The 24512-nt window shown below is 36.7% G+C and overlaps 1 protein-coding gene and 1 pseudogene across 1 annotated transcript in view; one reads left to right on the top strand and one right to left on the bottom strand.

The window, feature by feature from the left end:
• Positions 1 to 24512, bottom strand: part of ADGRV1 (adhesion G protein-coupled receptor V1) — a 506890-nt gene that overhangs the window by 421493 nt on the left and 60885 nt on the right. Inside the window, exons 23-31 of the mRNA XM_077770967.1 lie at positions 21053 to 21233; positions 19728 to 19930; positions 15144 to 15273; positions 11819 to 11899; positions 10309 to 10448; positions 6898 to 7507; positions 3589 to 3804; positions 1918 to 2133; positions 1039 to 1283 (exon numbers count right to left, since the gene is read on the bottom strand). Of these exons, the coding sequence (XP_077627093.1) occupies positions 1039 to 1283; positions 1918 to 2133; positions 3589 to 3804; positions 6898 to 7507; positions 10309 to 10448; positions 11819 to 11899; positions 15144 to 15273; positions 19728 to 19930; positions 21053 to 21233 (2022 nt within the window). The remainder of the gene's footprint in view (positions 1 to 1038; positions 1284 to 1917; positions 2134 to 3588; positions 3805 to 6897; positions 7508 to 10308; positions 10449 to 11818; positions 11900 to 15143; positions 15274 to 19727; positions 19931 to 21052; positions 21234 to 24512) is intronic.
• On the top strand, positions 21897 to 23423 carry LOC144237326 (small ribosomal subunit protein uS12 pseudogene; annotated as a pseudogene).

Genomic DNA, 24512 nt, shown 5'->3' with positions numbered 1-24512 from the left:
AACTATACTAACAAACACAGACTATTTAAATTCCTTAATATTCATTTATATAATCTTGGGAATCAATTTTTCGATCCTTGTTTATAGTTACCATTTCAATAATACATTTTATGTCCCTTCTATCCTTTTATTAATTTAGGGAAAATATTGCATGTATGTTTTATAAGTAGTTAATCTATTATGCTTTAATTCCCACATTATCTTAAATGGATATTCTCTGACAAAATTTAAAACAAAAGACATCATATCATAATGCCACCTAAATTTAGAGAGAAGGAAAGAGAAACGTTTTATCTGTATTAACTAACATCTAATATTTTAGAACTGAATAATGATATAATTATCATTCAAGTGAAATGTTATGGACTTCCTTTCTACAAAAATCTGATACTATTACAAAATAAATGCCATTAAAAGTAATTTAATGAGAACTAAGCTTTAATAATACTTGAATTTCATAATATAAAATTATCTTTAGCTAATCTATATTAATAATGAACCAACTTTCCCACTGAGGCTCTATTTTTATTTGCCACCTAGTTTCTTCACCCTGAAATATCAGGTAGATAAGTCTAATGTGGTAATTGTCATATAGTAAATTCTCAAAACTACTGAAGAATAAATGAAGGAGTAGAAAATCAAAATCTAAATTTAATTAAGATAACTGGCTAACACTCAAGCAAAAAGGGAGTCTGGATACAAACAAATTAAGAGTTTATATGGAAAAATGTATAAATAGACATGTTAAATCTATAAATTATGTATACTTAATCATTCAATAAAAATGTTGAAAAATACAATGTAATCATACAAAAAAGTTACACTTCATAAGCTATGATATATACAAGACTTTTTTCTAGAATATTCTTGCTTTTGTTATCTGTAAAAATTGCTTTTACACTACCATATTTTGAAAATTCTTGTAGAAATAATTAGCTTGACATTCTCTATAAATGCCACAACAACAGCCATCTGTTCTAGTCACTATAAGACAAGATAGGATTTACAGTGTCATTCTATACTAGCCATTCCTCTCACCTCTTCGATCTCCGGAACGTCGTCAGCCAGGACCTCTAACAACAAGGTTTGAATGGTTTCCCCAGGGGCAAAGGTCACATTACCTGAGACAACTTGCAGGTCACCAGTAGCAAGCTGTCCATTAATGGTGGCGACCCACTGAACAGTAACATTGCCGAGTGTCCCAGAATTTCGAATTATTGGCAGGTTTACCTTCACTGAGTTAAACTCAGGTTCCTCTACAATAAGTTTAGTAATCTGAAAACCTGAAGGGCAGAACAGAGTTTATGTCAAATACAAAATGAAACTGAGTCAACACAGGCCTAACCATTATCCTCCTATAGTTGATTCTTTTTTTTCCCTTTAGCAATCTTTCAAAATTTCCAAATTATTCATCTCTATGATAGAAAGAGAAATCACAACTCAGAATCCCACAGGGGCCAGTCATGAGCGAGGTGGGTCTACCAACTTCTGCGGCTAATCGCACTATGCAAGCCTGGTTCAAACAGTAAGCTGCTATTTTGCTCCCACAACCGATGCTATGCAGGAAAGGTGGCTCAGTGTTGCCAGATTTCCTGCTAATCATGAAAGCCCAGAAATCCAAATTTTTGTGTATATTTCTGTAAGTTAACTTTTGAAAGAATTGTCTAAGATCCAGAAAACACCTCTCGAGGTCATATCTGACTTAAAAGCCTAAAAGTTTGTCACTTACATATTTATGCTAAGACACTGATCTTTTTTTAAATTACCTACCACTAAGCACTGCTAGTGAGGGTGTATAGGTATCCTATACATCAGTAACAGCAGGTTAAAAAGAGAAACATGATCAAATTAATTCTAAGTCCCCCAAAATAAAGAAATATATGATCTATATCAATGAGTTAAAACTAGTTTGGTTACCAAATAATCCATAGGGGTCATCAGAGGCCTCAATGATAATGATCGCCTCTGTTAACACCCCTAATTTGGCTCCTCCTGTTGTCTCATTCAGCAGTTGCACAAGAAAAGATTCTTCCAGCTCAGGGTAGATGTCATTAATTATGTATATTGGCACAGCTTTACTGGTTTCCCCTTCTAGCAAGACCACATCCGATGAAGCTATGCTATAATCTTCACCTATAAAGATAAAAAGCAAAATGCTAAGACAGTTTCCAAATATGGTAATAAACATGCCATATACTACTGAAATACTATGATGTATCAAATTTCATAGATATACTTGTAAAGTTTTGAAGACAATGACTACATATATTTCTAAACAAAATGATTTTGCCTCTCTTCCCAGAAAAAAATGGGTTTGAGATCATAAAAGAATGAAAAAGACCTCAAAAAGATGTTCAAGTTTATCCTTTCCTTTTTAGTAAGATGCATACACAATTCCTTCAATTTGTCATATACAGACATAAGTCATAGAGAGACTATACATATATGAACACAAAGATACAGAGTCATCCATTACCACAAGATAACCCCTTATCTACAAAAGAAAACATATACAATGCTTTTAAAACAAAGAACAGAACTAGAATCCTGACCTCACTAGAAAGAGAAATTAAACTGTGTATCATTATAGGCATGTCTGCATTATCAATGTTACAGCTGGAAACCATAGGCTTTCTACAAAACTGGATTAAAAGCTGCTACTGCATACTGCTCAGGTTGGCAGGAGCTTTATTTCTGGTCAAAGAGTGGGTAGGAAAAGAAGAGAGTCTTTTTATGAAGCCTAAGGGCAAATTTCCTAGAACACTAATTGATCCCCACTATTTGTCCCCCTATAGACAGTCAGGCATTCCTCAGACTACCTATGACATATGCATGCACACATGACATGTGCACACACACACACGTGCACATACACACACCCCACTTAGGAACTAAACCCTGTTTATTACCTTTTCAAGAAAGTATCATATCCAAATGATTTATTTCAAAAGGTCAAGCATGCTATTCTGTCCAATCACATGCCTATTCCTCCAAGCGCATGCTAGAAAGATTCTAATTGAATAGCTCTCTGGCAAACCTCCCTCTAGATGCTGTAACTGCACCAACAAAAAAGGCAGTCCCCTAAAGCTTGCATTTGGCAATGAAATCATTTTGCTTAAACAGAATAGTTAATGCAAGCCATTGCCTCTTCCACATTCTTCATAAATAAATAAACAAGCAACATAAATGGGTTGAGAGACAAGACTGTTGCCAAGCACTGCAATCATGTGGCTGCACATTTTATCCTGAATTCCTCAGGATCATTTACACACGAATCCATTCCAAAAAACTAAAAAGTACACATAGAGAAAGCCTAATACTTTCCTCAGTTTACTTTTCATTGATGTGTGCATATTTTGGTCATTTAACTTTAAAATTCATATATAATTTTGCCAACGTTTTTCAAGTTTTCTGCAAAACTAGCATCATAAATTCATGATAAAAGCTCTACATTTATGCCTTTAAAAAGATGCAAGAGAACTATTTTTTCTAGCTGACTTTTCTAATTACATCTCTAAGTGGCTTTGTTAATTAAGGATATAATTTCCCTCTAAAACACTTCACTGCTCCTTGGATATCTCTTCTCACCCGCCACTGCAGTTATTGGCACGACTTTAAACTTCACAGAAACATCTGCGAATGCTCCTCCTGCTCTGGTCACATTGATAATGGGTCCAACATGATTTTCTGCCACTCGAACAACTGGTGCTGAGAGCTGAAGAGTTCCAAATGCATCATCATTGGCAATGATGATTAGATGAGCAATGGTTTCGACCTTAGGCCCAAGCCGTGGGGAATTTGGAACTGAAAGACAGAAGAAAAGCTAACGTATTAAAATTCTACAAACTGACCAAAGTCATCAGGAAGCCTCAGTAAGATTCCAACAGCCAAATGAGAGCCTCATTTGGTATTTTCTCTACTATGTGTATCAAGAAACATTTACTGACTCTTATGTACCGGAACTCACCTAGACATGGGGGAAACAAAAATAAACAGAAAGTCCCTAATCTCTTTTAGCTTTACATTCTAGAGAGATTTTTATTATAGAATCTCTAGCAAAGGAACAGTCACCCTACAGGAATAATAAGTACTGGAAATTTGTCAAAAGGCAAAAAATGATTCGAGTGTGACTAATCATCACTTCGCATAATATTAAAACAGATAATGATGACACCTACAGAAATATGCTCTTCTAATTAGTTACCAGCAGGCCATAAATTTGTTTTAAAAAACAGCATTTCAGTTACAAAATTGAGTAGGAAAGTAATTAAGCTTTGTGCCCTCAAAGACCAGCTGCAAATCATCATTCTCTAATTAAATTACTGCCTCTCTGTGTCCCTGTCCTTGCTCACAAACCTATTCCTCTTTGCCCCCTCTTAGTTAACACTCACTCAACTACCTTGTCCAGAAAGCAGTCAGCCTCAATGCTACTCCAACACTGAGACAATCAAGCGTGCTCAGTACTTTCAAGGCTTTCTTCTCACTTGCCACTGATTTTAGAGACAGGACCTTCCACAAACTCTTCCTATTTTCTGGGTTCAATTTCAACGAGCATCCTTGACAAAACTACACAATGAGCGACCTTTTAACACAAATGAAGCATCAACAAACTCTTACTAGCAGTGAACAATTTTGAGTTGGTATTTAGAATTTCTAACAACTGTAGCACTTGGATACATGTGATAATAAAATTTAACATTTTCTGACAACGTAATCTAAAAACAGTAACACTCTTTAATTTCTACGGTATAGGCCCAGACCATGCTAAATTATATCGCTGTCAAAACCAAAATCAAAAATATGGATTTATTCACAATAAAGCAATATAATATAATTAAATTCAACTAGATTAGGCAAGAATTTACGAGGCATTGTTCTAAGCACTTTTCTTGTATCACATTATTTAATCCCCATACCATCTCTATGGGGCAGCTAACATTGTCCACATTTTACAGATGAGGGAATCGGAGGCACAAAGATGGGGAGGAAGTCACAGAAAGTATCATGCTAGCACCTGACGGACACATAAACAGGCATCCTGTAGGGGGTTGTCTAAATCTCCCACTCCCCACAGACAATTCCACATCCAACCAGGTATAAAACCTCAATTATCCACAATTATTCCTTCTACCCTACACTCTTACCCATGTGCTGATCACATCTTCTCATACTGCTCTCCTCAAAATTAATGAGTATACTCAGAGCATAGCAAAAGAGAGCCTATTGGGTCCTACACTGATTTTGCCTATTAAAATTTAGTCACTATCACACAGATTTGCATTTAATTGTTCCTTAAGTATTTTACATCGTATCTTATGCCTATTGTAAATTGCCCTAAGTATGCTGCCTAGTTTCAGGAACACAGCAAACATGAAATACATGGTGATTGTTTCTCCTATTCCACAGCACATATTGAATATATAATATTCTGCATATAACACATTATTAACAATAACTGTTCATACCTATTGAATGCTTACCATGTGCCAGGCACTGTGTTCATTTTCACATATATCATTGTATTTAAGCCCCATGATATTTCTGTATAATAGATAAGGAAACTGAAGGCCGAAAAAGATTATGTCCAATAGTTTATTACTATACATTGGAACATAACTCACCTTAACACCAACACCCATAGGCCTAGCCACCACTGTATGTGATACTCCCTCTAGCATTATTTCTATCTCATTCAATAAACTGTGAGTTCCTTGAAAACTAAGCTTTATTTTATAATTCTTACTTAATAAGATTAATCAGTGGGTTTTATTACAAATTTTAATTGATCCTAAATCTTGTTAAGAATGTTAAGAATTTTAACCTTGACTATAATTTGAACATTTAATGTGAGCAGTTGTCCTATAAAGTAAATATCTTTCTATAATCCTGGACTACAGTTACTTACACTGTGGACAAGAACGCTGTTCACTATATAGTATATCCATCTAGGTATTACAGGAAGGTGAAGAAATTTATTTATGAGAAAACTTAATCTATATGGCAAAACACAATCAACATGTAGCTCTTGGAATCTTACATCTTTGGAAGATGTAATTCCAGTTTCCGTAAGAAGGTTTTGTTTTCTTATAAATATGGCCCTAAAACTGATGTTAAATTGACATCAAATTAATATCACTAATCTCCCCTGTTCCCTTATTCCAGGAAATCTAGATTCTTCTCTTTATTTAAAAACACCTGTCCAAAATTTACATGTCCCCTTAGAGAGAGGTGACTAATGAACAAGGTGTAATGCAATACCTGCTTTAAGTTCCACAAGCGTGAGGCATGTTCTCCACCAGTAGCCACCAGACTCTCTCTACAAAGTTACTTAGCCAAAACCCCAGGTGATGCACCAGATCCTCTGCCCAATGTGGGTCACTCTCATTCTTATCCCCAGCTAGTGCCTTTTTCTCAATTCTCAGTGACCCACAAATTTACAGGATTTCATACTGCTACACAATCCTGTCCCCCTCCCCTCATGCAGCTGCTGGATCTACATACTAATGGCCAAAGAGGCTACATGGGTTAAGGAATTGTCCAGAATGCATCAAGGTGAGGGAGACTCAGGATCTTGCTACCAGGATTGTCCCTGAAATCCCCAGATTAATTCTAGAATGATGTGGAAGCTATAATATATAATACAACAATACTAGAGGTCAGTCGCACTGGACTATATAGAAGCTTTTAAAAATTTAGTCTGAGAACATAAGGGACCTGTAAAACATGATTTCTTATTTTCAAGTGTCCCACTTCCTTATAGACAAACTTTTGTAAGAGGATGCTTTCAGAGTCAGAGATTAGTATTTTTATAGATTTTTCTACTATACCCAATTCTTAATTTATTATTTTAGGATTCTAACCTCTAATAAGAATAACAACAAACTGATGGTTACTTACTTGGACGATCCTGTACTTTCTCTATCAAAGTAGAGTTAAGTAGTTCAATAAACACAGACTCCGACCTTTCCGGTTCATCATCATCCAAAATTGAAATGGTTATGGTTGCCTCACTCTGATTGGCTCTGAAAAGAGCGAATCCAGAAGCTGGTATATAGTCTCTTCCTTGAGTTGCTCTGGCCATACTAGGTGGAAAATAAGGTGGTTTTTCCATATCATCCAGTGTTGCATAAGTGACTGAGACTTTTCCCATAAGGCCTTTTAACCTTATCACTGATAGTGTGATATTCTGGGTTGCTTCCTCAACTTTGATAGGCCTATTTTTCTCGGAAAAGATGAAGACCCCACAAGGATCATCACTAGCCAAAACTGTTAATGTGGCATTAGTGTGAACTCCCAAAGAGCCACTAGACACACTGATGATTGACACAGAGAAGGCCTTATCCAGTTCTGGATCTTCATCGGGAAGTATTTCCACTGTGATGTTGGCACTCTTCTGCCCAATCTCAAATGTGACATTGCCAGAGGTGAAGGCGAGATCGCCATCAGGATCTGAGTCTATGCTCCAAAGCAAAGTCACTTGAGACAGAGCTCCATGGCTTCTCATAATCTAGAAAATATTTAATGGGAAAATGTATTAAAAGAGGGATTAAAATCATTGATTTAGAGGTTTTTAAATATAGAATAATTGCAGGATATTAAATTTTTATTTTATTCTTTATAAGTTGTTCTCAAGAATATAAGATTCTAGGGGCACCCAAGTAGCTCAGTCGGTTAAATGTCTGACTTTGGCTCAGGTCATGATCTTATGGCTCAGGCATTTGAGCCCCGTATCAGACTGTGCTGAAAGGTTGGAGCCTGGAGCCTGCTTTGGATTCTGTCTCCCTCTCTCTCTACCCTTCCCCCACTTGCACTCTGTCTCTGTCTCAAAAATAAACATTTAAAAAAAAAAAGAACATAAAATTCTTTTTTTTAAGTAGTTTACTGTCAAGTTGGTTTCCATATAAAGAACATAAAATTCTTGATGGCAAGGTTCAAAGAAGTACTACCCATCTTTGAAGATCCTCAAAAGTCTACTTAAAACATGATGTTCCATGAAGCTACAAATTGATTGAACATTTTTAGCTTCTAACTAAACTACCAATAGCTCTATCTTTTCTGCAATCATATATAAGTGATGAAGCAAATGTAATTAATAATTAATATGTGTATATTTTTTAAAGTTTATTTATTTATTTTGAGAGAGACAGAGAGAACACAAGCAGGGGTGCAGCAGAGAGAGAGGGACAATCCCAAGCAGGTTCCACACCACCAGTGCAGAGCCCAAAATGGGGTCTGAACCCACAAAGCATATCATGACCTGAGCTGAAATCAAGAGTCAAATGACCCACCTAGGCACCCCTATAACTTATTATATTTAAATACACTCATAAATATTTTTTTTTTACTACAAAGATGGTATATACTTCATTATAAGGAATAATGAATGATATTTTCTGAAAAGTTAAAAATAAAACTCATTTTGGAAAACAAATTATTTCCCTTTATCTTCAATGTAATATGGAAAACTCACCAAAAAAAAAAATTTCACCCAAGGTTTGATAAAATATATTTCAGAAGAAATGCTTTTGCCAGTAAGATGTTAAGAACAGTAAGGGCGCCTGGGTGGCTCAGTCAGTTAAGCATCGGACTTCAGCTCCGGTCGTGATCTTGTGGTTCGCAAGTTTGAGCCCTGCATCGGGTTCTGTGCTGACAGCTCGAGAGCCTGGAGCCTGTTTCAGATTCTGTGTGTGTCTCTCTCTCCCCCTCTGCCTCTGTCCCACTCATACTCTGTCTCTCCCTCTCTCTCAAAAATAAACAAACATTAGAAAAAAATTTTAAAAAGATGTTCAGGGGACACCTGGGTGGCTCAGTCGGTTAAGCGTCCAACTTCAGCTCAGGTCATGATCTCACGGTTTGTGGGTTCAAGCCCTGCATAGGGCTCTGCGCTGACAGCTAGCTCGGAGCCTGGAGCCTGCTTCGAATTCTGTGTCTCCCTCTCTCTCTGACCCTCCCCTGCTCATGCTGTCTCTCTCTCTTTCTCTCTCTCTCTCCCAGAAATAAAACATTAAAAATTTTTTTTAATAAAAATAAAAATAAAATGATGTTCAGAAGAGTAAATAGGTTTAAAACTACTCCAAGTAGGTCCCAAATAATAAATTTTATTTATACTTAAATATGAATGTTAAAGTAACATTCAAGACAAGAATTTTATAAAATTTGATCCTTTCCTTTAATTCTTTTTTGAATACTTAGTTGTCCTTTCTAATATTGAAGATCTGCTACAAAAGTGCTGAAGAGATATATTTTGAGTGATCTTTCTTCATTATTTATATAAAATTTGAGGACGGTGAGCAAGCTTCTAGCTCATGCCAGTTGTTCAACAATAGAATCCTGCTTAATTCCTAACTGGAACAAAGCAGTGTAGGAAGTACACACACACACACACACCCCTCCTATATAGAGTTGTCATTATTAGTGCTGTTCATTAAATGTTTTGGGTTTTTTTTCCTTTTCAGAGAGATATGAGATAGGATTGCATCTTTCTACCCATTAACGTTCGGCATTGCCATGTAACTTGCGTTGACCAAAACAGTGTAAATGGAAATGTTCTGAATCACAAGAAACTATAAGAGCCTATATGCAGTTCGCTACACCCACATTCCCACCCCCACCTGACCCCAACCACAGTGAAGACAGAAGGGCTCCCTGAGCTGCTGCCTCTGTAATCTTTGATCCTTCAATGACCAACAACTGCTAAGTTGGAGATATACCATGAGTGGAAAAACAAATCTTTGTTTCCTTAAGCCACTGAGCTTTAGGAGACATTTGTTACCACAGCCTAAGTGAATGAGTACAAAATCTACATAAATATTATTTGTATTGCTCCACTATATTCCTTAAAGAGTCAGGATTCCTCAGAATCACAAGATAAACTTATATTCAAAAATACATAAAAAGACAAATGTCTTTATTCAAATCCCTATTCAATGATCAATTTGTACTGTGTATATCACTAGGTTCATTCCCCTCTATCTAAAAAGGAAAAAATAATAACATAAAGGACACCTTTATAATACAATAAAACAGTTTTAAAATAAGACAAAGTGGGGGCGTCTAGGTGACTCAGTCGGTTAAGTATCTGACTCTTGATTTTGGCTCAGGTAATGATCTCATGGTTCATGGGTTCGAGCCCTGGGTCAGGCTCTACACTGGTAGTGTGGAGCCTGCTTGGCATTCTCTCTCTCTCCCTCTCTGCTCCTCCCCTGCTCATTCTTTCTCTCTCTCTCTCTCAAAATAAAATAATAAGCTTTGGGAAAAAAATAAAAGTAGGCAAAATGTCTAAGGCTGGAGGGGAAAAAATGTACTCACATTTAATGTAACAGTGCTATACCCATCTTCTGGTTCAGTTCCACTGACAAAGAGTGACTCGGGGCTAAATTCAAATATACCATGAGCATGGTCAGAGGCTGCAATTGTCACTAGAATTTGTGAAGCCACTCCTAGACTGGCTGCATGAATAAGTTCCAACAAATAGCAAGAAAATGTTAATAAGTAATTTGCAAACCAAAAGAAAAGCCAAGCAACAACTTTTTGAAAAGAGTTGTACCATTCACTGAGTACGTTCTAATTTGTTTTAGAAAGAAAGGCAGACACAAATGGTTGCCACACATATTCATGCTTTTATGACCTTTCCCTATTTTGGCACCAGTGTGATATACAAGTGCTGTATAAGCACTCGGAGATGAATAAGGAAAACTTGTTTTTCTTTTTCTCCTCTATGAAAGAGAACATTCTTCCACACAGAGTATATGAGGAAAGTCTCCCACAACCTTTGCTGACCTCAGAAGAACACAAGCCAAATGACTTTTACCTTTATGAGAGTTTCCATATGATTTTCATCAATCTGGCTGAACAGATTCTTGGTTTCTAGGTCTATTTTGTTAACACATTATGATACTACAGATCTACCTCTCCCAGCCCCAAACGTTCTAATCTTGCAACTAAAGAGGTGCCAATATCTAAAGAAGTACTGAATTATTTCCTAAGAAATATGTTCAACTTTTGTCCTGTATTAATATATGCAAATAAGAAAAAAATGAGCAATGCCAAAAGTAACACAGTAATAAAATACAGCGGCTCCTTGAGGCATTAATAGAAGTTAGGCAAGAAAGGGGTAGGAACGTGAGTTCTGACCCTCAAATATAAAACCTGAAATTGTGACAAAAAAGAACATCTAAAGATTAGAAAGAGTTCTCCCTAAAGAAATAAGTATTCTATTTNCTGCGGTAAAAAGCTGAATAATGCTTGTATATGAATCATGCTTGTATATGGATTTACTTCAAATGCATTCTTTTCAGTATTCCCTCCCACTGACTGGCAATGAATTCTTCCCATTTTATTGTCTTCTTAATTTCTTTTTCCCATCTATTCTGATTAAATACTACATACAAAGACTGCTGGTTCTTTTTCGTAATTAAAATAAGCATGATACATTTAACATAAAAATATAAATGTTCTATTTATCTCTTTTTAAGTATTCAAAGCTATGTAAATGAGTTTTCAAAAATCATTTTATAAATGATATTCAAGCAAAGTTTCTATTACAGTGAGAATCAGGAAACTGTACTGGGTTCATACAAAGAAAAGCCTGGGCTTGGAGGAAGGCAAGGATTTGATTCTGGCTTGATCACTTGCCTAGCTGGGTAACTGTAACACGGAGCAAATACTACTTCATAAAATTGCTGTTGTAGTTAATGAGATAAAATATGTAAAGAACCTGCAAATAATAGGTGTACATAATCAGTTAATATTGTTGTCTCTACAAAGAAAATTTAAAATAAAATGTATACTAGTAAAGGGCCTTGGAACAGCTGCTTACCATGTTTGTGAATAGTTGGAAGGAAGAAATCCATGTCCCCGTCACCACTACCACTGCCATCAACCCTAAAGAATTCAGTCACTTCACAAGGAGACACAGAGACACATCCACACAATACACATTGACACAATGAGAAAATGGAGAGTTCTTAAAACATATCCAGAAAAGAGGAAAATGTAGTAATATTCACCCAATGACATGCATTCTTGCATAGAAAATAAATTATTTTAAATGGTAAAAGTATTTAAAATACTTTTTAAAATTCATCCAGAGCTTTAGGAATCTATTCCATGTAAATAAGGTGTAAATTGGTATTTCTCATTTCTGCCAACTTTACCAGTTTTCTTTTTAAATCACTTACTTAAAGCAATGTATATTGTTTTTAACATTTTAAATATTTTTAACTTTTTTAAATGTTTATTTATTTCTGAGAAAGAGAGAGAGTGCGAGTAGGGGAGGTGCAGAGAGAGAGGGAAACACAGAGTCCAAAGCAGGCTCCAGGCTCTGAGCTCTTAACACAGAGCCTGCTGTGGGGCTCAAACTCACAGACTATGAGATCATGACCTGGGCTGAAGTACGACACTTAACCAACTGAGCCACCCAGGCACCCCTAAATATTTTTAACATATTTGTGGTTGTGTATAATCACATTTAGGCCTATACGACTATGACAGAGTCACCTTATCACTCACAAGAATCAAACTCAAAATTAGGCAAAGTCGCCTAATGTTTCCCTCCAGCCATACATTCAAATTCCCACTTCATTTACCATTCTCAGGCTTGAGCACCCTTTTGTCACTGACATGTTAGAAAGAAGCCTAGGTAAGCAGTCTAAAACAATCTATTTCAGGCCTGGCTGTGAGAGATACCTACTAGAAAACCTTCAGCAAGTCATTAACCCTCTTGGTATCTCAGTTTTCTCACCTAAAAAATCTGCTGCCTTGTATAGAACTGCTGTAAAGACCAAATAAATAATGTAAAAAACAAAGTACTTTGGCAATATATAAGGACTAGGATAAAGTGAAAGTAGTATCACCTTCACTTCCTATACATCTTATACACCCCCTCCCATTAATTTACCAAATGTTTGCAAAGAAGACAGGAAGGGTAGTAATGGCAGCAGCAGAAAAGAAGAGGAGTCAGAGAAGTCCACATCCATACCTATGTGCTTTTACCAGTATCCTTGATTGGCACACTATTTTAAAATCTGCCCTGCTCTTCTGTTCTTCCCCTCAGCAGCATTGGGATACACCAGACATCAGAATTTATGGCACCCCAAATTTGAAATCACTACAGAGACTTAAGAGGCAAAATGAATCCTAGAGAATATCCAGTGGATCCCCTACATTACCTACAAGTCATGTGGAAAGGTAAAGTTCAACACCAATGTACCCTGGCTAACATAAAATATTTATGCGGGTAGCAATCTTAGGTAGAGTCGGTTTTATATACAACGCAATTGGAATAACGGTTGCTCCCTCAACCCTCAAAAGAATTTAGCTCCCCACAATACTGCACTTCTTAGGTGGCCCCTTGCTATGACTCAGGGATTAGAAACTAGTATGTAGATTCCTTCACCTCTGATCCCAAATGAGGGGAAAATGAGATTGTCTGCCACTATTGTTTACTAAAAGAATGCAATGTCTATGGCCACACCACCCTGAACGTGCCCGATCTCATCTGATCTTGGAAGCTAAGCAGGGTCAGGCCTGGTGAGTACTTGGATGGGAGAATGTAAGGCTGGTTTTCAAATGAGTATCCATGCCCAATTAATACCTATCAGTGCATATTCTAAATATATGGGAGAAGGTTCTACATAAAATCCCAAGTACCACTATGATCACAAATATTACTTCTGAAGAATATTTAATGTTACTTATTAATCAATAATGATCACTAACATTTTCTCTACAAAATAAGTAGTGTTAGCTACAAGTGATACAAAGAACAACTTTTCACATGTTTTATAGTGACCTCTAATTAATGAAGTCATATCATAAATAATGATTCGGACATGCAAGAACTTATCTCTGGAGGACAAACAAGGCTTATATTTTTACATGTCACCCTCCAAAAGGGCCATCCAGCATATTCTCTGACTGTTCTATGCAGTCAACCAACCTGTGGCACTTTTAGTCCCTTCCCTGGCTTGACCTCCTTTGTTTTCACCTCAGCTTTGGGAACACAAGGAAGGGAAATGCGGAGAAATTTTGCATACTTATTCCGAAGTCTCATTACACAGTAAAAGACAATTTTAATATTTCTTTTTACTCAATCTCTCCCTTTGGATGGCTTATACAGTATTATAACTGTCTTCACTAAAACATGAAGATAATAACAAGACGATTATACCAGGTTTTATAATGGAAGAGAATGTCCTGCTGATACCATATCAACTCTCAATTTCTTACATTTATAAAGGGAATATGGTGCACATCATATGTATTCTATAACACCCCAAGCAGTACCTGAAAATCAAATACATTAACACTTTTGCAAAGAAACCTATATGAATAGTTCATCCAAGTGGGTTAAAGACTATAAATAGCCCCTCTTCAGTGCAGATGGGTTTTGCCACAAAATGAATTGACTCCAAAAATCTATGAAAATTAGAGATTTCAAATATCAGAACTGAGGATAAAGTAGTGTTGACCTGTTTCATTGATAATCATCTCAAAATAAATTAACTGAAAGGACTACTTTTACTTGAGCTACATGTGGAGATAGCTCTAAAGGAGCTACTGTGAAAATCAAAAAGAGGGAGAAAGGAAAGATGTGATTTTCGGGGCTCCTACTACGAATGACAACAATTTGGTGATTCAGAACAATTACACTGCTTCATCCTAAAAGCACATCTACTTTAGGAAAAGATCAATGGGTAATAAAAGGGAAAACAAGCGCCCGGCCAGCTCAGTCGGTAGAGCATGAGACTCTTAAAAGGGAAAACACAGTACAAACATGTGGTGTCCTTATAATAAAAATTAGAAATATTACCTCAGAATTAACCCAACCTCATAGCAAAGGTCTATGTAAATAAAACTATGAGTTGAATATTGATTTCTAAAACTAATATTCTAAATTTATGTCGAGAGATGCAAATTTTCTTTTTACCAGTAAAAGAAAGGGACTCTCCATCAGAAACTGCCTACCATATATATAAGTAGTATATTACTAATGTATTAACCTTCTGGGTACTCTTTCCAAAGACTAGAAATTCACTCATTTAAAAAAAAAAAGAAGTTACATTGATTCAAAGGATTGTACTTCCTTAATAGAACCTACTATGGACAAGCAACTATTTGATACTTTTGAGTCATCAGCTTACCTCCTCCCTCCAAGTTCAGTAATTCAACTTTAAAAGATTTTTCCAATTCAGGGACAGAATTATCAGTGATATTAACAGAAACGTATTTGTATCTTTCTCCTGGTTGAAATTCTAAAGTACCAGCAACACTCTGAAATACAAACAAAAGATTTATCCATTAGATTATAATTATTCTGTATATTAATGTGCAAGATGAGAGTGTCTACTATCTCCCAGATTGTTACATACACTGAAACAGAATAACATAATAAGTATAAACCTGAAAACACTTAAATGCATATGAAGTGTTCAATATGAATTATAAACAAATATTCTCCACAACTAAATAAAGCAGATGAATTTTTATTTCTCGTTTGGCAATTCATCAAAAAAATAGCCAAGGCAAATGAGAAATCTGAATATGTGAAATCCGCAAATTTCTAAATTAATTCAATGCATATGACTCTTAACCAAGTATATTTAGACCTACTCAAATTATATCATTGAGTAATGTAAATACTCAGGGCCTAACAATTGCATTTTGGCATTTTCATTTTGAGAATTTCTCCAAACACAGATCTCCCATCAGAAAAGTTCACATACTACAGGAAAAACAATATTATTTAAATTCAAAGTTTTATGGTCCTTTTTTAATCTCATCCTCATTATCTCTTAAAAAAACACTCTCCCTTCAAGTCATGAGAATACATTTTTTTTTTAATTTTTTAATGTTTCATTTCTTTCTGAGAGAGAGAGAGACAGCATGAGCAGATAAGCGTCAGAGAGAGGGAGATACAGAATTTGAAGCAGGCTCCAGGCTCTAGCTAGCTATCAGCACAGAGCCCAACGTGGGACTCAAACCCACAAACCGTGAGATCATGACCTGAGCCAAAGTTGGATGCTTAACTGACTGAGCCACCCATGCACCCCATGAGAACACATTTTAAAGTTGTTTAAATTCTTCTAGTGTTAGTTTGGACAAACTGTATTTCATTCTCGGGAGCTATTAATGGTCTTAAAGCTAAATTAAGAAACCCAAGTATCAATTTACTTAATCATTCATTTATATACTTTTTAAAAATATTTACCAAATGCATATTATGTACATGGCATCATTTTAGATGCTTGGAATTCAAAAAAAACCCAGGCAAATCTCTAGCGAGATGGAGATGATTCTATTAGGAATGTTAACCATGTAATATAATAATTCAAATAGAATAACAACTGCTGTAAAATACATAGAGTTCGCTCAAGAAGGAAGTAATTAACTTTGCCTAGAGAGTAATCATCAATGGAGTAATTCTACAAGTCTTAGCAACAGAAATAATATTTGACTGTCTTAGGAAACCATCTTAACTTGACCTTAGCAATATTCTACACAATTACCCATTAACTCTCCAGAAATATGTTCTTCTCTGGTATTCCATAACTCACTCGCCATTTTCCCTTACCTTTCTAACTCATTCTTTTTAGTACTCTTTACCAATTTTAACAGACTCCTTACGACCTCTGAAAACTGCTGTTCATTAGACTCTCTCTAGATAAGGATACCATAGGCTTGGGCTTTTAATATTATTTATATGCTCCCAACTTCTAAATTCCTCTCTCTTATATCCAGACTTAATATTAATGCCTATCTCAAAGTCTTCTTATAATTTCTGTCAGAATTTTTAAGTCATGATTTTCCCTTAAAAAATCTAAGCCTTATCCAATCCTCTCCACAGTACTAAATTATATAGCAGCAAGTTGTTCATGCCAGGAACTAGGAAGACACTTTTGACACCTTCTTCTACTTAACCTTTATAATAAACAACTTTCAAGTACTCCCATTTCAACTCTAACACATTTCTTGAGCCCACCTACTTCTTTACATCTACACCATTTTCTACCTAGTCCAAAATACTAATACTTTTTGCTTTGTTCTAGAAAATGGACTCCTTATTGGATGTGGAGATCCATCCAGTGTCTATACCTTTCAATCCATTCTCCCCAGTTCAGCCTCATAATCTTTCACAAACATATAAAACCTTTCAATTACTTCTCCTTGCTTTTAAAACATAAGGCACAAATGTACCATGAGATCTAAGGCCTACAAAGACTCAGGCCTGTATACCTTGTCTTTTATCATGACACCTACCTGTCCATGTTCCAAAAACACTGGTTTTTGTTCTGCTCCTCGTTAGGGCCATTTAACCATTTTACTCATGCCATTTTACCAATCTCAAGTAGTTCTTCCCTCTTGCTTCATCTAGTTTACTAGTTTTCTCCTCCTTAAACTTCAGAGCTCAACATAAGTCTCACTAAGAAAGGCCTCCTCAACTACCCTATGTCAATGTCCACTTCCCTCCCAGAGTACCAATCTTGAACATTCATATAACTGTGATTCAGTTGTTTAATATCATTCTCAAGAGCAGGGAGTAAGCACCCAGATAGTGGGGACCACATGTACCTCAATATATGAGAATAAAGTTAAGAACACTGATATCTGACATGGAATTGTCTCTTCTTTGGTAGATAATCCCTCTTGGCACTTCTTCTTCCCCTAACATATGCATATTCACAGCCTAAAAAGTCTTGCTTTTATGCTAACGTGGATCAGAAAGAGCTAACCCTTGATAGAGAATTGAAGACAAGTTATCAGGTGTTCAGGGACAAGCAAAGATTAAAGTTCAAAGTGAAAACCAATGACAAACAGGACATCCAGGTACCCCAAGAATCAACAGAAAAGTCTTCAAGAGTAGTAGTTTTCTGACTGTCATGAAAGATGGAGGCAGAGGTTTTGTTTAATTTTGTTTTGGTTATTAAAGAAAATGATAATCCAACTAAAGATGTGGGATTTCCAGGCTACCTAGAAATTAGAGACCTCCAACATAAGGATTAAAGTATTTCTTTAAGAGAATGCAGAGAATATCAAGCTAAGTTGTAATGTCTTGTGGAATATGTTATATGTCAAACTAGTTAAAGATACAATAAATGTCAAGGCAAGAGAAATAGAACTTGCCCAAGAAAAAGAGTTTGAGAAAGAAGATATCTGAGAAAACTTTGCTAACTGGATTATTGCCAAAACTAACTGAATTCAATTAGCCAAGGTTTCTGAGGTTTGAGGCAGAAAACTGTATACAAATTACTGAACTCCAAACTATTGTGCAGGTCTTATTAGGAAGAAGGAAGGAAACAAATACTAAATTTAAAAAAGAAAACACTCTGAGAAAACAGAGATGCTGAAGGATAGAAAATACTTCCTAAGAAGTACAGCCAAGAAGAAATCATGACCACTTGCTTAATATGAACAAATACTGGAGATAATAAGAATAGGCAGTGGTTATTGAATGTCACTATGTATGTGCCATTTACAGTACATGACACTGAAAATGCTGTCGTCTATCCTCAGAGCAATCCTGGCCAGTAGATATTGTCTCCCCTTAATGATAAGAAAACTAAGGTTAGGAAGGGAGATTTGAGCCTCCCAAGGTCACACATATAGAAGACCACTTTTTTTTAATTTTTTTAAAATGTTTTATTTATTTCTGAGAGAGGGACATAATGTGAGCAGGGGAGGGTCAGAGAAAGAGGGAGACACAGAATCTGAAGCAGACTCCAGGCTCTGAGCTAGCTGAGAGCACAAAGCCTGACGCAGGGCTCAAACCCACGAACCACAAGATTGTGACCTGAGCCGAAGCCAGACGCTTAACCAACTGAGCCACCCAGGCGCCCCTAGGAGACCATTTTAAACCTAGTTTGATCCAGCTCAAAATCCCAAGCTTCTGCTTGCCAATGCCACACTACTTCTCACTTGGGGAAAAATATAATTAAAATTAAAAATACATGGGTATATAATTTCTTTACAATTTTGGATCTGTTTGGTGGAAGCACACAGGAGTATTTAATATGTTTAAGGGGCACCTGGGTGGCCCAGTCAGTTGAGCGTCCGACTTCAGCTCAGGTCATGATCTCATTGTTCATGAGCCTGAGCCTCACATCAGGCTCTGTGCTGACAGCTCAGAGCATTGAGCCTGCTTCGGATTCTGTGTCTCCCTCTCCCTCTGCTCCTCCCTCCCTCATGCTCAGTCGCTCGTGCTCTCTCTCTCAAAAATAAATAAACATTTAAAAAAATGTTAAATGTTTAAGAAACAGGGGCGCCTGGGTGGCTCAGTCAGGTAAGTGTCCGACTTCAGCTCAGGTCATGATCTCACAGTTCATGAGTTCAAGCCCCACATCAGGCTCTGTGCAGCCTCTCTCTCTCTCTTTCTCTCTCAAAAACATTTTAAAAAATAATAAAAATAAATAAAATGTTTAAGAAATAGAATTTTAAATATATACTCTATATGTCAAAATCTGTGACATTAAAAATAATAATATAAGTAAACACTACGACAAACATAAGACACAAGAGAAATTATCAGTATGAGAGCTACTTAAGTGTACAGGCATTAAAGGACTGAAGTACTTGAATTTGTAGAAATTCAACAGGCTAGAGAGCAATGCATCAGTGCTTATTTTCCTTGTTGAGTGTATCGGGGGACCAGTGCAAGTTCCTTCCAGTCCTCCAAGGGAAGGACCGAGTCTGTTTGATAAGTATGGCTTTCAAAGGATTAAGCGATTTACCTGGTAGTCCTCAGGACTGAATGCTGTCAGTGACACCGTTCTAAATTCCGCCAGAACCCTCCCCAGGAGTCCTTGTGCCCGGATGACCAATAGCCTCACTTCTCCATCTTCCTCCTGCACGGTGACATGCGGAATGCTGCTGGCAGGCAGGGTCATTGCGTCCTCAGGCTGCGGGGGCAACCCTGTGGAGAACTGCAGCAAGCCTGCAGGACACAGAGAGAGCAGGCCATCTGACCCCAGTGATCTGCGGAAGAATGTCTTATTCGTCTGAAACAATCTTGCACAATTATTTTGACTACCAGAATAAAATTGGAGGGCCTTCATTTAGAAAAGACTTTAGTGAATATTTGACTAACATGCTTTTGACAAAAATGTGTTAATAAGTTTTCAGTATGTGATAAGTTAAAATTATAATTTTCCTTGTTTCTACCCAAAGAATCTCTAGAATTCATTCTTAAACTTAGAGCAGAACATGATGAATGCTTCCCTAAACAATTTGCAACCCGTTTAAGAAAAATTTAACTAAAATCAGAGTTGAAAAGCTACTCAGGTTTCCTACACAGACCTTTTAATAGTTTTTCTTGCTTTATTCCTACAAAAAAAAAACTATTAATTTTCAATACAGAGAAACAGTCTCAATTAATTAGGACAGATATCTGTGATAACTCCCCAATTAAGAAAATTATCACTATGCAGCACAGACAAAAATAAATTAATAATAAACAGACAGTGATAACTCCACTTCTGGAAGCTTAGTAAAATATAAATTACAAATTGCTTCAACTAGTTGTTATCACAAGAAGACAATTTTTTAAATAAAAAGTTTTTGAGGGGCGCCTGGGTGGCTTAGTCGGTTAAGCGTCCGACTTTCACTTAGGTCATGATCTCGCGGTTCGTGGGTTCGAGCCCCGCGTTGGGCTCTTTGCTGATTGCCAGCTCAGAGCCTGGAGCCTGTTTCAGAGTCTGTCACTCCCTCTCTCTCTGACCCTCCCTTGCTCACACTGTCTCTCTCTCTCCTAGAAATAAATAAAAAACAGTAAAAATTTAAAAAAAAAGTTTTTGAAAGCCGTGAATAAAAGTACTTTTTTGTTTTAAATAATCCCTTATATACTTTTCAAAATATATTTGTAAACTTCAGAAACTGATCTTTATATTCTCTTTTATAAACAATGTCATTCAAAATGGAAGCTTAGAATTTCAAGAGCCCAGGAGTTAGAGGACCCAAAGAAGTTCGATTTCAACCATTTGTAAAACATCCTTTCAGAAGTTCTGAACTAGACCAAGTATACCCAGAGAGGATTACTCTTGCAGAAGGGCTTGGTTACCATATGGATGATCACTAGCTTTGATGGTGATATCTGTTGTTTCTTTTTCAGGGTCTATGCTGGCTCCACTGGTGGGGGTCGATCCCAGCTTCCCATCTCCAGGAATCGCAGAAACCAGCGTCACACGGAAATACTCATTAAGCTCAGGAATATCATCATCCAGAACATATATATTCAGGACCTATAAATATAAAAATCCAGAGGCATGAAGCAACGAGGCATACAGAAATTACTTACCACTTACCAGAGGAAAATAAAATAGCCAATTAAGTATCGAAGTTACTACTTAACATGATCCATTTCCTTTTTTTAATGTTTATTTAGTTTTGAGAGAGGGAGAGAGTGTTGCATGCATGCACAGGTGACCAGGGAAGGGGCAGAGGGATGAGGAGGGGCAGAGAGAGGGAGACAGAGAATCCCAAGCAGGTTCTACACTGAGAGCACCTAATGTGATCCATTTCTGAAGCATTAAAACACAGACAGAGAGAGAAAGACCAGAGAAATTAATTCTTTAAACAATAATGGGTGCTGAGTACTAACATTTTCTGTCTAAAAATATCATACTGAGGGGCACCTTGGTGGCTTAGACAGTTGAGTGACCGACTCTTGATTTCGGCTCAGGTTGTGATCCCAGAGTCATGGGATCAGGCCCCACATCGGGCTCTGCACTGAGCATGGAGCCTGCTTGGGATTCTCTTTCTCCTTCTGCCCCTCTTCCCTGCTCACATTCACTCAAATAAAAAGTAAATAAATAAAACAAAAATACCATATTGATGGATTAATATCATACCACATATGACACATTGATGCATCAATGTAATATCATATATTGCTTGTACCAAAGATGGGTAGACCAACCTCAGGGTACAAAGTTTGTAAGTAAGGAACTGCATGTTATCTGACGGGATGTGCAGGGGGCAGTAGAAAAGGGCAACATACACGTGTCTAGTTCCAGCCTAAGGATTGCCTGACATGCTTAGTAGTAGCATTTTAAAAAACAGTTTCAAAATGGACCTTGAAAATCCAATCTTTCCAAAAAAGTAGCAATAACTCAGCCAAGCCCCACAAAAGTTAAGTCAAAATCTGAAGTGACAAAACAATCCCCCTTCTATTATTAACTCAATAAGCATGTTGTGACACCTACAACGTGCCAAGATTAGAAATCACCCCAATCCCAAAGAGGCTCACAGACTATTGTAGGAGAGAGATGTACAAAGAAAACATCTAAAACTCAATGTAAAATGCTAGTTGGTAGGTTAGTTGTCCGGATTTGAAACACAAAATATAGTTACTAGAGTATTTAAATAAATATATTGTGTATATTTAAAATGTTAAAAGATATTAATTGATCAAAAGCAATGCACAATGTTATAATAGAGTTATGCACAAAGTAAACATTAAAAAAAAACTTTACCTACTAAATAGTTTACAACAAACATGTTTTAAGCAAGTCTTAATGTATTAGTTGTGGTTGTAAACAATAATGAGAAAGACATTCCAAGTAAAAGAAACAGCACTTGTAAAGGCTCCCAGTGTAAAAGAATAAGGCATACAGGGAACTGCAATTAGACCACCACCATTGGTAGGGAGATAAGGCTAGACAGATAATCAGGGTTCAGATCACAGGGACCGTTTATGCTATCATTAAAAGAAAAATTGACTCTTTTGCTCAGGCCCACAGCGCCAGCACGACAGGCAAGTGTTGTGCTCTTCATACGGCCAGGAAGCCCTATAGCCACTGACAAGATGAGAAGTGCCATGATCAACAGTACAAGAAAGCCCAGTTGGGCAGAGCCCTGAAGGCAAATACTTTTGAAGACACTATTCTTGCAAAGGGAGTTATGCTGGAAAAGGCGGAAAAGCCAAACAGCCAAATTCTGCCTGTCAGTGTCCAGCTAGTCAAGAATGGCAAAAAAAAAAAAAAAAAAGTCAGTCACATATCAACGATGGTTGAATTTTATTGATTTAAGTGTTTTAGTTTATTGTAGTTTCTGCTCTTAAGATAGTTTCTCCCAGTTTTTTATATAATGAACGGGTATTTTTAATGATTATTGCTGACGCCAGATGTAAACTGTTGATTCTATTCCAGGAAAATGATGGAGTTCTGGTTATTGGATTTGGTCACAAAGGTCCTGCTGTCAGTGATATTCCTGGAGTTTGCTTTAAGATTGCCAAAGTAGCCAGCGTCACTCTACTGGCCTTACATAAAGGCAAGAAAGAAAGAAAGACCAATATCATAAGATTTGATGGTGAAAACATGACAGTAATAAAGTTTCAAATGCCAAAAAAAATCAGATTTTATTCCGTAGGGAATGGAGATAAACTGAAGAATCATAAGCAGGAAATTGACAAAATGAGAATTTTGTTTTAGACTGAGTACCATGGCAGAATGTAAACAGAGTGGAAAGGGCAATAAAGGATGCTGGGGACTAAGATAGGAGGTGACTGACCAAAAAGAAAGAGATCTGAATAATGCAGTGACAGTGGAGATGAACAAAAACAGATGGATGTGAGATTTGTTCTAGAGACAGAAGACCAAGACCCTAATGACCCACTTAGCACAGCAAGTGGGGAACAAAAAGGAATGAAGGTGACTTCCTGGTTTCTCCCAGAAAGAAGGGTGACAATATTTTGACAACACACTCTAACTCCAAATGCAATCTCCAAAGCACTAGTCACTGGCTAAAAGCATTTGGAGAACTTTTTTTAATGTAGTTTTTCTAAAGAGTTTTGATTTAGTAGGTCTGAATTTGGTTTTAATGTTCATTTTAATCAAAATTTTAAATAAGAAATTAACATATGTTACAGCCAAAATACTCAGAGGGGAAGTGCAAAAATGATGCCTACTACCCAAATCATGTCATTGCTCCAAAACTAAAAGGAACAATATTTAGTCTGAAGATTTCAGATATCTTGCCCCTAGAAAGCAAGCTAACAAATGTTGCTATAAAAAGTGACACCAAGGGGCACCTGGGTGGCTCAGTCAGTTAAGTGCCAGACTTTGGCTCAGGATATCACGGTTCGTGGGTTCGAGCCCCACACTGGGCTCTGTGCTGACAGCTCAGAACCTGTAGCCTGCTTCAGATGCTGTGTCTCCCTCTCTCTCTGCCCCTCCCCCGCCCATGCTCTGTCTCCCTCTCTCTCTCAAAAGTGAATAAACATTAAAAAATTAAAAAAATAAAAACACCAAAACATCAAGATGTACATGCAAAATAAAGCAGCAAATATTTTTAAAGGGTTGAGGCATACCAAAGTAATCATTCATTTTACATGGTAACTCAGTAAACAAAAATAATACATACAGTTACTTTATTTACTATATGTTATACACTCTGCTATTTTCTATTCTATTTTTATTTTTTTAACATTTATTTATTTTGAGAGAAAGTGAAAGTGGGGGAGGGGCAGAGAGAGAGTGGTACAGAATATCCAAAGCAGGCTCCACACGGACAGGAGAAAG

The sequence above is a fragment of the Crocuta crocuta genome, unplaced genomic scaffold (genome assembly GCF_008692635.1).
Source record: "Crocuta crocuta isolate KB4526 unplaced genomic scaffold, BGI_CrCroc_1.0 scaffold196, whole genome shotgun sequence".
NCBI lineage: Eukaryota > Metazoa > Chordata > Mammalia > Carnivora > Hyaenidae > Crocuta > Crocuta crocuta.
Note: the sequence above shows the minus strand (reverse complement) of the source record. Positions and strands in the feature narration are given on the sequence as shown.